The sequence below is a fragment of the Prionailurus bengalensis genome, chromosome B1 (genome assembly GCF_016509475.1).
Source record: "Prionailurus bengalensis isolate Pbe53 chromosome B1, Fcat_Pben_1.1_paternal_pri, whole genome shotgun sequence".
NCBI classification, from domain to species: domain Eukaryota; kingdom Metazoa; phylum Chordata; class Mammalia; order Carnivora; family Felidae; genus Prionailurus; species Prionailurus bengalensis.
In genome coordinates this window covers 75087485-75101796 of record NC_057344.1, presented here as the reverse complement: position 1 = coordinate 75101796, position 14312 = coordinate 75087485, and the positions used below count along the sequence as shown (strand labels likewise).

The window sequence follows — 14312 nt, the reverse complement described above, 5'->3', positions numbered from 1 at the left end:
CCTCTATATTTTCCCTGGACTTTTTTCTTTTTTTAACATTTAAACTTATTTGGAGTCTATTTTAATCTAAAGTGTAAGGCAGAGTTCTAAATTTTAATTAAAAAAAAAATTTAATGTTTATTTTTGAGAGAAAGAGAGAGAGAGAGAGAGAGAGCATGAGTGGGAGAGGGGCAGAGAGAGAGGGAGACACAGAATCCCAAGCAGGCTCCAGGCTCTAAGCTGTCAGCACAGAGCCCAACGAGGGGCTCGAACCCACAAACTGGGAGATCATGACCTGAGCCAAAGTCAGATGCTTAACCAGTTGAGCCACCCAGGCACCCGTAAATTTAAATTTTTACATTGTTGAGTCTTTCATTCAGGAACACAGTACATCTCTATTTTTAAAAATCTTTTATGTCCCTCAAAACATTTTTGAACAATTTCTTTTCATATTACGCCATTCATTTTTCGGTTACGTTTATGCCTTGGTATTTCACACCTCGTGTTGCTCTTTTATGGTAGTACTAATGCTCATGTGCGCTAACGGTGGCTCTTTTAGCACAATAGATAAGAGCACAGGGTCAGATGGCCAGAGCTTGAACCAGGGCTCAGCCACTTCCTTGCTATGTGACCTTGGGTAAGTTGACCTTTCTTAGCCGAAGTTTCCTATTCTCATCCGCAAAACATGCATAATAATACCATGTACTTTCTAGGGTTGTTGTAAAGGATAGGTGAGCAAATACAAGGCCCTATGCTGCAGGCCAGACGTGCAAACCCATGAACGTATGTTATCCTTATTTTGCAGATTCTAAGCTAGCGAATGTCCGTCAGTGAACTACAAGCTTGAACATGGCTTCCAATATCCAAAGGCTTTCAGAAACCATCGTCCCAAACAAACTTTCCATTTCTGAGAACGCCCTTAAATGCGGTTTGTTTAGAACACTCTACAAGCATTCTGAAGGCTTCACGTGTGACGCTGTCCACCTCCTGCTTCAGCTTCAAGCACCGAAGAGCACAGAAGCTCACACGTGGCACTCGGCGCTCAGCTCTGTGGACAGTGAGCAGCGTGACAGGGTCTGCCACACAAGACGGTCCCAACGTGGATACAAGTTGCCTCAGCTATGGGACCTCAGGTCATTCCTAGTGTTGCAAATCCCACGTGCGAGTTTTTACTGGCCGTGGTGGGGTGGCCATCAGGCCTGTGGGCAAGTCAGCAGCCTGGGATCTGGCCCGCTACCTGAGCCCAGAGCCATTCTCTCGCTCACGTTCTTCCCTCTATTTAGTTAGACGCGTTCCCTGCTGTCTTTGGGGCTATTTATCATCTCTGTGAAATGATCAAATGAGCCCAGACGTTGGTAACTCTGGCAAATCCTAGAGTTCTGTTAAAAATGCCTTGGCAAACTGCCACACGACTGCAACAAATAAAGTAAGTAATCCTGCTTCCAACCTCTGTTGCCTGCCTCGGTGTTAATTCCTACAGTTTTAGTGTCTTGTCTATGACAGTGGCATTAGTGAGGAATTTTTCTCAGAGTGTTATACAGATATTTTCAGAACGTGGGACAGCTTTCCTAAAGGGCTTTATAGTAACAGGCCTACAAACCATAAAAACAAATTGAATTGATGAAAAAGCATCGATTTGTTATTTTTAAGAAAGCATTTAATTGGAATGCTAGCAGTTAAATGAGGACAGATACAGCTCTTAACACCTTGTTTCCTAACTGCCCCCTTGGTTGCAGGTAGGATCAGATAAGCCATCTTTATTCTCCTGACCGGTTTATCTCCTAACAATCCCTCTTTATGACCACAGCTAATGTTGCTTAGCTCTGAAGATGGTAATAAACGTACATTAAACCTTTCGCACATGATGATGCTCCCTAACCTGGTTTTGGGGAAGTGCAGAGGTCAGGATAGCACAAAGTCACATAACAATTAGATCGTGCTCCCTTCCTTTTCATCAGTATAACGTCCCTTCTCCTTCTCGAAAGAGGCCTGGCCCTGGGGGGAATTATAGAGGTCACACATCTGGCTAACATCACAGGCAGGCCTAAAATTCATCCAAGACACATAGATCATGCCCACAGTAGACATAATCTGGGCCACTATTCAAGCAGGCTGTGTTTTATTAAATTTAGTACATCTCTCACTCACCACATGAGCATGCATGCACACACACACACACACACCTGCATTTTAACAATGTTATTTGAGATTATCATCCTGCAGGATTATAAATGGTTACTTTGTACTCCTCATATGTTACTTTGTATCCCTCATAATACAGAGCTCAGATTTGAGGGAAACCAGTTGGCACTTAATATACTTCCTAAATACTTGTTGAGTTTTAAAAGACTTTTGAGAGACTAAAAAAGGAAAAGAGGAAAGAAACTCACAAAGAAAATAACAGGAGGTAGCCAGAGATTTACTTGAGCAAAGAGGCCAAAAGAGTTCTCTAAAACCACTGTTTTCTTGCAGTTAATGATCTTTTCAATGAATATATGGGACGACGGATGCATCATCTACCAAATACTTTCATGTATCAGCCTCATGGTGGCTGCCTTTCTTGCTGCTGTGTGTTCCTTCTTCTTTTTTTTAATCTCTAATTTATCTTTTAGTTTGTGGAATATCTCTCATTTTAACTAATTAATAAAAGAGAATTAAAATGTAGTTTTTTTAAATTTTTCTTTCAACGTTTATTTATTTTTGGGACAGAGAGAGACAGAGCATGAACGGGGGAGGGGCAGTGAGAGAGGGAGACACAGAATCGGAAACAGCCTCCAGGCTCCGAGCCATCAGCCCAGAGCCTGATGCGGGGCTCGAACTCACGGACCGCGAGATCGTGACCTGGTTGAAGTCGGACGCTTAACCGACTGTGCCACCCAGGCGCCCCAAAATGTAGTTTTAAAAGAAATATTGCATTTCATAAACTTGCTGTGTAAATTGGACAAATCACTTAACATCTCTGAGTTCCAGGCTTACTCGTACAGATTATTTCATTTTTAACTGGTCGAACTGGCATGATATCGACAATGCCAGGCCCTGTCTGGCATTCATATTAAGTGTTCAGTAAATATATTTTGTAAAATTATATCAACAATCATACTTTTCTAAGAAAAAAAAAGAGAGAAAGGTGAAGAGAAGAGAGGACACAGGAAGAAATTCACAAAACTCTTTATTAAACTAAACTGGATTTTCCTGAGACATATTGAAGTGATCCATTTTTATGTCATTGAGCTCAGACATGAATCATAAGATAAACAATAGAATTATTACAAAACCAGAACAGGGATGCTGTTATTCACCCTCTAACTAGTTAATTTCCTAGGTGATAGTACCTAGGCATCCGGCATATATAAAATGCTATACAAATGTCTTATTGTTTTTGTTATTCATGAGCTTTCACAATTATAAATCTACTTGAATGAAACCAAATCGATTTTTTCCCTAGTCGTTCCCCACTCAATATAAACTCATCACTGTGGCTAACTGGCATAAAGGAAAGAAGATGGACACTTGGCTATTATTTGCAGTTCCTTTTCTGTGGTTATTCACCTAAGCTTACAGAGACAGAACACCGTGCTTGCAGGAAATTGTCTAAGTATAAAGGCCTCAGGAAGAAGGGACAGGCTGGCTACACCTTAAGCACTATGACGAAAGGGATTCTCCCCTTCTCGTTCCCACTATCTAGCTCCATTCAGGAAGGTTCTGTGAGGGTGGGGGTAGACAATAAGGGAGTGCGTTCTTTACAGAGAATTTAAACAATAATGAAACCAACTCAATGGATCTGCTTTTTGTTGTCACCATGTGCTGGCAAAGATGAACCGTGTCAGTGATGAAATTCTCTTCAACTCTAGGGCAGACCTCTCCCACAGCCTTGCCACACCCCTTGGACACGACTTCCACTAACACTCTTCCCACTACCTCTTACACTGCCTAGCACAGAACCAATACGAATTAGGAGGAAAATGCTAAGGAAATAACAATAAGGAAATAAGAATATAAAACTCTCCCTCCTCCACAATTCCTTTGTTGTCTTTTCTTATGGATTTTTTAAAGACACAAAAACCATAGTATAAACTTCCCATAGTGCTCGGTATGTCTCTGGCATTTATTAAAATCTGTGCTAGATTTTAGGTTCCACAACATAAAAGAAAGTGTCCATTCAACGAGGACAGGGCAAAGTAATGAACAATGGCTTGCCAATGGGATACATGGGGAAAGTTCTGAAAGGCCGGAGATTATGGGCCCTAACAAGAAAAGTCTTTGTATCCAATGTGGTGCATTAAGTGTAGGATGGTGACCAGATCGACTCCTTTTTCCAGAAGGACATGGACTTTATGCCTAAGAGGTTTTGCGTCAGGGTGTCTTTCCAGCATCAACAGGGATTGAGCCCTTTAAATAGAGTCCAGAAGTCTTAGTTTAGCAAGAGGATGGAGAAGTGTGTTTTCTACTAAGTTCAATCTTCAGTGACTGTTACATACTTTCTGAAGCATTGCAGCCACTTGTACACTGCTTAAATGGTAGAGGAAGGATGAGTCACAGAGCTAAAAGCCAATGGGGAACTTTGGGGGTAATGATGTATCAAAGTAGGTTAACTGATTGTGACAAATGTACCATTGTGGTGTGGGATGCCAACAGCCGGGGAGGCTGTGCATGTGTGGGGGTATTAGAACTCTCTGTACTTTCTGCTCAGTTTTGCTGTAAACCTAAAACTGCTCTAAAATATACAGCCTTAAAAAAAAAAAAAAAGCCCCAACCAGTACTGTGGGTGGGCCTGGGCCTTTGGACACAAGCTCACTAGCCCAAAAGGCAGTCAATTTATGTATATCAATGTTAAGTTAGTAAGAAGAATACCAATACTTATTGAGAGCTTATTTTGTGACAGACTTTGTTCTGAATGCTTCGTACCTTTCTGACTTTTCAGTGACTAAAAATTAGATTTGCTTTACAATATTTTACTGCTCTTTGCAGCAGTCAGAAAGTATCTGTGGCACCAAAGCCTTGGGACTTGCCATTGCTGGTTCTTAATGCTGGTGCTGGCTTCACTGAGAGGGAATGACGTAAGGCCTGACGGCTGTCCTGTGAATTAAAGCCGAACAGTTCTGGACCAACAGAGGAATGTAGACATTCCCCTTAAAAACAATAGTTTAGGGGCGCCTGGGTGGCGCAGTCGGTTAAGCGTCCGACTTCAGCCAGGTCATGATGTCGCGGTCTGTGAGTTCGAGCCCCGCGTCGGGCTCTGGGCTGATGGCTCGGAGCCTGGAGCCTGTTTCCGAGTCTGTGTCTCCCTCTCTCTCTGCCCCTCCCCCGTTCCTGCTCTGTTTCTCTCTGTCCCAAAAATAAATAAAAACGTTGAAAAAAAATTAAAAAAAACAACAACAACAATAGTTTAGCATAAAGCAGCTCTCCAAATGGGTTAAGGCTTTTTGTCTTACAGGCAGAAATGACCTAGAGCTTATTTCAAAGACCAGCCTTTCAATATTTCAAAAATGTGATTTCTAAGATGCTTTCCCAACCATATAGTTCTCAACATTAAGTTTCTTCTATGTTGCCAATAATTCCAAAAGCCAAGAGGCAGATGTATAAAAACCACCGGTGTTCCATGCCACTTGTGGGTGCCCATCAGAAATACAGTCATGAGATATTTATAGGGTTTTGGTGGTGATCTGAGCCATGTGCTGAACATACACATGACTCATTTTTAGGTAAGATTAAAATGCAGAGAAAATATTCTTTTGTAATTGCCTTTGTGATGCTCCCGCTAGCATTTTTTTCCCTTTCATCTACTTGTTAATATCTGGTACCTCATTTACACGGGATAGAATTTTTTCTGAACCAGTGATGAATTTTTAACATGCAAAAACTTGGACTGGTAACGCTGACTGAAATCTTCAATAAGAAACAGACTTCCGGATCAGAGCCGAGGTTTACCTCACTAAGACTGCAGAGGTGTGATGTGTGAGATGTAGGGTGACGACCTTTCAGATAAGGTTTAAGGGAAGGAGCAGAAAAAGGGGCTAGAAGACAAACATCTGACTGCCCCGATCACCATCTACTATCAGTCTTTTCCTGCAAGGCTCCAGCCTCAGGGACTGCCAGTGACAAATGTCTGCACTCTGGAAGCATTTAAGATGACAGGCACAAGACCTCTGGTTAACATGGAGGGAGAGAAGACGGGTGGTATTTACCCTGCTCTGAAAGATTATTCTATCTACTCCAACAGAAGCGTAAAGTCTCAGTCACAGGCTCAGTCAAGTTCTCTACTCGCTGATCACCTCTGAGTCACCCCTACCAACAATTTGGTGCCCCCAAATCACAGCGCTGCTGTGTGGAACAAGTCCCCACGTTGCTGAATCATCAATCCTTTCTCCTGCGACACTTCCCACGTCCTGACCAAACAGTCCTCTGATCAAAAACACCCCAGGCGTGGTCATTTCTAGCCTCACAATAGGTAGCAAAATTTAAACAAGACTCTGGTGTGCTGACCACTAAAATTTTCTATCAAGCAGAGCCACCTAGTGGTAGAATGGAATATGTTTTTAAATTTCTCATTTAATTTTTCTCCTATGACAATCCAATCCAGGTGGGGTTTTGTTTTGTTCTGTTTTGTTCTTTATATGTTCATTTTGCTCACTCATATTTACAGTTATCCAGTAAGGCTGTCACTTCCATCTGTTTTCCTTATCAAACATCTATTTATCCAAGGTAAACAAACCTATAGTTTGTTATAGTTGGAAAGTTCTGTGGCTAAAACAGAAGCCGACTCAACAGTACCTCTTCAGAAGGACAAAGAAAATGCCAGTATTCATTTACTTCAAAAGATAGAGTCACTAGGATATTTACTTTGTACCTTTCTATTTGTATCTTCCTATTTACTTTGTACCTTTGTACCTTTCTTTTCTCCACACTACACACCTATATACCCATGTAAATTGTCACATAAAATTTACAAGCGCAGAGAAGGTAAATGAAAATGCTCTACCCTGGTCTCCAATACCCTCCCCCCCACACATATAATCAATGGTAGAAATTAGAAGTACCTTGGGTTGTGGTTTGATTCCTTTTCTTCCTTTAAAGTAGGTAAACATTCACAATCAGCTAGGACAGAATAAAAGCAAACTCGTTGTTAATCACCAAAATTCTATTTTCTACCCACAAAACTCATGCATTTGAGCGCCACATTTCCCAGCTCTGTGTGGTTGCTTGTACAGAAATGGCCTCACTAGGGAGTTCCAGAGGTTAAAAGATTAATGATGGCAAGGCTCTTGAAATGGAAAAAAGCATTAGTAGCACAGATACAAGACTTCAACATGCCTCTGGCCCTGTTGGAAAGGGCACAATTCATCACCGCTTGGTTATTCAGTCCCCAAAGAACCTCACTGTTGCTCCAAAAGCTAGAATCTGCATGTTTCAGGTTAGACACTGGAATAAAAAAACTTTACCGGAGGTCCTGATGAGCCTGTAGAATGATTTCAGTCAGGATGCATGATCAAAAGGCAGCCAGTGAATTGAGGAATGACTAACCTTCTTAAAGTCGTCAGAGTTCTCTCCTATCATGTCACAGTTATTTGTAAGGAAAAACAAAATCCATCGACTCCATCGGCTATGTGTCAAAATAACTCTCTGCTGTAGTTACGAAATAGATATGCCTTTTTCTGGGTTTCTGGTTTTGTGAGTGTAATGGGATCCTGATGTATGACTGCTATCTCAGGCACAAAAGGAAAGATGTCAGATTATTAAGAGACGTTGTCTTTGGGTGGTATAATTTTTTTCTTCTTTCTACTTTTATTTTTGCATGTGCCAAATTATTATGTATGTGTATTTTATAAACTAAAAACAACAAAATGAAACTGCCTTAACGATTATTATAGTGACCTGCCCCTGTCCCCAAATGCTTTACAGAGCCTTCCTTGCCTCAATCTTGGGCTACGAAAAACTGTTCCGTTCAAAATTGTACAAGTTCACTGAATGGTTCTAATCTTTGGGACAGCTTATGTTGATAAGCCTCTGGTCTAATAATTCTAATAACAGGTCTCTGGATTTGGGGCTTCACTATTGTTGAATCTGACAGACCCCGGGGTATTTTTTAAAGTTGAATGTTAAAAATACAAATGATATGATAATATAAATAGTGGATGTTATGAAGATAATCTGAGCATTAAAAATCAGTTATTGATTTTTTATAGGAATTTTAAAAGGGAAAAAACAACTAACCATCTTTTTTACTTTTTATTTATTCATTTATTGACACACAATTTTTTTAATGTTTATTTATATTTGAGAGAGACAGAGTGCGAGCAGGGGGAGGGGCAAGGGGAAGGAGACACGGAATCTGAAACAGGTTCCAGGCTCTGAGCTGTCAGCACAGAGCCCAACTCGGGGCTTGAACTCACAAACTGTGAGATCACGATCCGAGTGAAGTCAGACGCTCAACCAACTGAGCTACCCAGGTGCCGGGCCACCACCTTTTTTAAACCCACATATTGATTTAATGAAAAGTAAGGAACACATACAGTGATTACTTCCAGATATCAATTAGGAAGTAAGTTACAGGAGGATGTTTATATTACTATCTTTATTAGTGTTGTTCAATAGAACTTTCTTTGGTGATGGAAATGTTCTAGATTTGTGTGTATAATACAGTAGTTATGCATCCCAAGTGGCTACTGAACATTCACAATGTGGCTAGTGTGACTGAAAATTTTTAACTTTATTTAATTTTTTAAATTTTAATTTAAATAGCCACATATGGCTGGTGCCTCTTGCATATGGCAGTGAACAGCACTGATCTATGTAAATTATATGTGGCAAAATTTTACATCCATATACAGATTAAAATCATAGATCTCTAAATTCTACAGTAGATAAGGTAATGCCAGATGCTAGCTTTTTCCAGATAATTTGGACCCAGAGAGCTCCTTGTTTGAAAAAAAATCATCTTCTTCTTGAAAAAGTCTGTTTGAAAAGATTGTACAAAAATAAAAACAAATGGCACCACGTGATGCAGTAATTAACCTTAGTCTTTTCTTTTTTTCTTTTTTTATTTATTTTTTTTAATTTTTTTTCAACGTTATTTTTTGGGGGACAGAGAGAGACAGAGCATGAACGGGGGAAGGGCAGAGAGAGAGGGAGACACAGAATCGGAAACAGGCTCCAGGCTCTGAGCCATCAGCCCAGAGCCTGACGCGGGGCTCGAACTCACGGACCGGGAGATCGTGACCTGGCTGAAGTTGGAGGCTTAACCGACTGCGCCACCCAGGCACCCCATCTTTTTTTTAATGTTTATTTACTTATTTTGCGAGAGAGAGAGAACACAAGCAGGGGAGGGCAGGGAAAGAGAGAGGAAGAGAGAGAATCCCAAGCGGGCTCACTGCTACGAGCACAGAGCCTGCTGTAGGGCTTGATCCCATAAACTGTGAGATCATGAGCTGAGCTGAAATCAAGAGTTGGACGCTTAACCCACTGATCCACCAGGCACCCCTTAAACTGAGTCTTTAAGGATAGTCAGACCTAAGTTGATTACCCGCATGCTCCAGATCTCATGCGGATTGGGCTCACACTGTCACATTCCAACAATTACGGGACATTTATAAAACCGTTGCAACCTTCACATGCCAGAGAGGACAGGAAAAGCAACTTTAGGTTACCACGTACCATTTCTATTCATGTTGTTCATCCACTTGTCAAGCTCTTCCATTTCAATTTCCATAACAGAGGGTGTGTCTTCCTCAAAAATGGGGCTGGAGCGAGAACAGAAACAAAAAGGAGTGTGGTGGGCCGAGTCTCATTTTGGGAAAGCCCAGAATGTTGACTGCGGGAAAGGTGAACTTGACCTGGTGTGTGACACTCCACGGCAGATTGGGGCTTTGCCCTACTCACCAAATTCTGAGAGGTGGAAAGGCTCGAACTACAATAAGCCTTCGTCTATCACCGATCCAATGATGGAAGGCGCACGGCCCAGCTCTTGGGCTGCAAGGGAGCCCAGGAGACTCTGACTGCTTCCCTAAATTAGGTACCAAGTTGAGCTGCCAGGCTTCTACCATGAGGCTCCTCTGGGGAGTTGCCCTATTTAGCATGGTAGCCTTGCTTAATTTCACTTCCCTTTCCTTGAGGTTTCTGATCTGTGCCCCAGGTCAAGAGGCCACTGTGGACAGGCTGCTTTCATCACCCCTCCTTTCAATTCCCAGGCTTTTCTGACATAGAGAAATGGAGTCGTTGCTTTCAGAAACCCACTGCCCTCACTTCCCAGGATTCAGAGCACACGGTTACGGAAAAGAAGCCCCTGGGTAACGTAAATGGGGTTGGGGAGGAGACCACCAGCTCAGAACCACAGCTGGGGTGCGAAAGGAAGGCACGTAGAGGAGCCTGGGTGTGAGAGGAGGGCGTATGGAGGAAACCAGCAAAGTGTCTAAACAAGCAAGGTTGCTAGGGGGAAGGCTGGAGGAGGTGGTGACACCGCCCCAGAACACTCTTCTGGTGGCATCTTGTTCTCTTTCTGCCCACTCCTCCCTCCATCCTTCCTTCCTCTCCCCTTCCATTCCCCTTCTCCCTCCCGCCCTCACTGTGATACTGCAGCATGAACTTTATGCCTCTACCAGGACTCCCCTTTCCTACCAGGGAATGTTATCTTTCCTGGTGATAAAATTTTTAATCAGAATAAATGAACCAACGTCCTTGAAATACACCCAGGGTCAGAATATTTAAACTACAATGCATTTGGAACTGGTAGCATTCAAAGACTTTTTTTTTTTTTTTCTGGAGAGGACCCTGTTCTTCACCCAGATCTCCCACTGAACTGAGGTTGGGAGACAGGTGCATCCCCTTCCCCCTTGGGCTGCTAAGGGCCCTCTCCTGGGGCCCAGGATGAAAGGGGACCCTCAAGGGTGTCAGAATAAAAACTCCTAAAAAGGCAGATGGTTCTCTAATCTACTCCTCTCCCGGATATCTTCGTCTACACTGAGCTGGGTGGGAGGCAGCAGGAACTCACACTTTGATGTTCTCACTTCCCAGTTCATCTAAAGAGAATAGATATAAAGGTCATGTTAGCTTTCATTGTCTAGAACAACTTTTTAGTTCAACAACAGCTGAAATCTCCTTTCCAAAGACAGGAGACAACTTTAAGTAAATTGCATTTTAGGGAGCAATAACTCTTAAGTCAAACACGCACCATATTGAAATGAGGTCCTAATTTACCACACGAAATCTGGTTTTTTTTTTTTTAAAGATATGATGGTTCTCTGAGAGTGTTGACCTCAAATCAGATGTTTCTCCCTTTTTATTTTTTTTTTTAAATCCATCTGAAGAAGAAAACAGTGGCAATGGGAAGCAAGGGAGAGTCAGACAAGAGGGACTGTTCGTTGGTCCCTTCCTTACTCCAACACGTCCCAGTTCAACACACTGCTGTTGTATCTTTGTGTGACACACCAAGCCCAGCACTGTGACTGTCCCTTTGTCCCAGAGCAGGTTGTGGGGTACTCATCAGGGCTCCCCTTGGAACTCTGTTCTCACCCCTGCTGCTTGCATGGCTGGACGCCTCACACCCTTCTGGTCTTAGCTTATACTCTCTCCTCAGGGAGCACCCTCCCTCCCTCCTATCTCTGAGGTAGGGTCCACCTTTCCAGTTGTCCCCCAGCTCAGCACCTTGCTTGCTTCCTCATAAAATTTGCCATGTTTGTCATTGGTCAATCCATCTGCTTAATTTTGTTGGTCGCTCCCACAGTTTCAGAAGGACAGAGATCGTGCCTGCCTTGTTGTCCTGCTATCCCCCCACCTCCCATCCAGCTAGCCCGGTACCTGGCAAACACCCAGTAAATATGTATTGAATAAATGAGTAGGCCTTAATCTGGATGGTCTAACATGGGTTAAATTCATACCCAATGTTTTGGACTTAACTATACCATAAAAACAAAGCTTTGAGCAAACTTGCTTTTTGTTGCTGTGGTTGAGGTGAGAACCAGGTAACAGTTTGTCAAATGCCCATCAGGTTCCAGATGAACGTGTGGCAAGAATCAGAGCCCAATGGCCCAGCTCAAGCTCTGTTTTGTTTGGCAGGGGAAGCGATGCATCCAGAGAAACGAAGCGATGATGTCAAGTGAGTGGAGAGCATAGACCCACAGCACCTTTTATGATGTGAAAACCATTGAGAAGCAAACCACTTTGTAGAGGCCCACGAAATAGTCGAGTGGTCCTGATCCTTGGCAACTGGAGGTCTCTTTTTGCCTGGCCTGCAGAAATGTAGGTCCCCATCGAGCAAACACAACCAGCAAGAACCTGGAACTGAGCTCCTGGCAGCTGGGAGCCACTATAATTTCCTGTGGGTTGGCAAGCTTTCATGGCATCGCTGATCCAGGAAAGCTGGGCACAGATGGAAGTTTCGAGCCACCACTGCTTACCTTCTAGGGCCTATGGGTTATATCTTTCTGCCCCCTGCTAGGAACCTGGTGCTTCCTGCAGGTGTCTGACTCCTCAGGCACTTAGACTGGGGAAAGGGGAGTATGTTCGTTTATATTTTATATATGTATATCTTTCATCTAAAACTGACGTGCTATTTCCTTAAAGGATTTTACTATAAATAAAGCCCATACACAACTGAGCCTTCCCTACAGGTGACCCATAAAGATCCCCCTGTTTTTTCACTCCCTCTCTTTCCTTCCCCCTCTTTCCCTGCTTAGTAAACCACCCCCAACTAATTTCTCAGAGAGCTAGTGGCCCCACAGCCCCACCGTAGAGGGCATGGATTTATCTTTATAATTTGAGCGCCTGCAGGCTTTGTGGTGAGCAAAAGCTAACCCTGCCTGCAGACAATGGAAAAGTTTAAAAACCCATTACAAAAGTACTCCAGATGCACCAAATGGGAAGCTCCTGTAATCAGCATTCAAACAGAGCAAAGAGCCTTCTGCGGCCTCGTCTCCCCTGCTCCGAGACCATTACCCCTGCCCCAGCCACCATGGCAACAGAAAAACATCTGGGAGAGCACACCAGAGCAGAGCATTAAACCAGGAGGGAGACCAATTACGTGTCCTCAGCAATCAGGTCCTGCCCACTCCACTCCACCTGGCCTACATCTCTTTATTAATAGCCATCTACTCCCTTCGCCACCGGAGGGCAAATGTACCTCTTACACAGCCCCCCACCCACACTCGATTCCATTTTCCCTCCTACAGTCCTTCATTTCACACCCTCCTACCCACTTCGTCCTCGGCCCCGCGGTTCCCAGCTACACCCACTCAGCCTGCCAGTGCCCCCCCCCCCCCCCCGCCAGCTACCCTCCTCTGTGTACCTCAGATGGTGGCATCGCTGGGGCGAGGGGATGAGGGCAGGAGCCCCACAGGAAAGTGGCTCATTTATCTTTTTTCCATGCCGAACACTGAGCAAGAGACAGACTCTTTCTGGAGATGTACTGAGCAGACCCAGGCGTCATGTAGCCACAGTCTATTTAAAGTGATGGTTTCCTGCCAGCTGTTTTCCCTGCAGCTCTCTCAGACACAGCACATCAGAACACTTAATAAATGTTAAATAATAACAACTGCAAATTTAATGCCTGCAGGTCTGGGAAGAATGGTGATAGAGCATCACGTTACTACACAGCATTTCCCTTTTCCTGGACTCGAAATGGACAGTCCCAAAGACAAAAAGTAATTTCCAATAGGAAGAAATGTTCTTTCTTTTTTTTTTTTTAATATTTTTAAATTTTTATCTATTCAGAGAGAGGGAGAGAGGGAGAGAGAGCAAGCAAGAGAGTGGGGGAAGGGCAGGGAGAGAAGGGAGAGAGAATCCCAAGCAGGCTCCGAACCGACAGCACAGAGCCCGACATGGGGCTCGAATCCGCAAACTGGGAGTTCATGACCTGAGCAGAAATCACGAGTCAGAGGCTTAACGGATTGAGCCCCGAGAAGTGTTCTTTCTAAATGTGTTGGGAATGCGCCCCCCGGTGGTCAAACTGGTGCAGAAGCGCATACCAGGCTCTATTCAGGTGGGGGAAAGACCAATGTGTCTAACTTTCTGAGAGCACATCATCCATGCCCTTCCACAAAACATTGTTTTGGATACTTTCCAAGCAAACTACTGGTCTGACCCAGTATGACAGTTCTATTTTTCCTGGAAAAAAATATTTAAATAACATTTTGTTAATTTAAATATTCTCCTTTTATTGACTTGCATTATAATGTGGTGTTACGTGAATAGGGGGACTTCAGTGGACGGAAGTTGTTAACCTTTCAGCATTTAGTTTGTTTGAGGAGACATCCATCTGTTAAGCAGTTAACCGTCTGTATCTATACCAAAGGAGTGACTAGTAAAATAAAATATTTAAATAAATTTCTATCAGAACTTGTGAT

The 14312-nt window shown here is 43.2% G+C and overlaps 1 protein-coding gene across 3 annotated transcripts in view; it reads right to left on the bottom strand.

Annotated features, from left to right (window-relative positions):
* Positions 1 to 14312, bottom strand: part of TMEM154 (transmembrane protein 154) — a 46056-nt gene that overhangs the window by 7424 nt on the left and 24320 nt on the right. For all 3 annotated transcript variants that reach the window (XM_043567460.1, XM_043567469.1, XM_043567451.1), the window contains exons 4-6: positions 10964 to 10991; positions 9631 to 9716; positions 7017 to 7074 (exon numbers count right to left, since the gene is read on the bottom strand). In XM_043567460.1, the coding sequence (XP_043423395.1) occupies positions 7017 to 7074; positions 9631 to 9716; positions 10964 to 10991 (172 nt within the window). The remainder of the gene's footprint in view (positions 1 to 7016; positions 7075 to 9630; positions 9717 to 10963; positions 10992 to 14312) is intronic.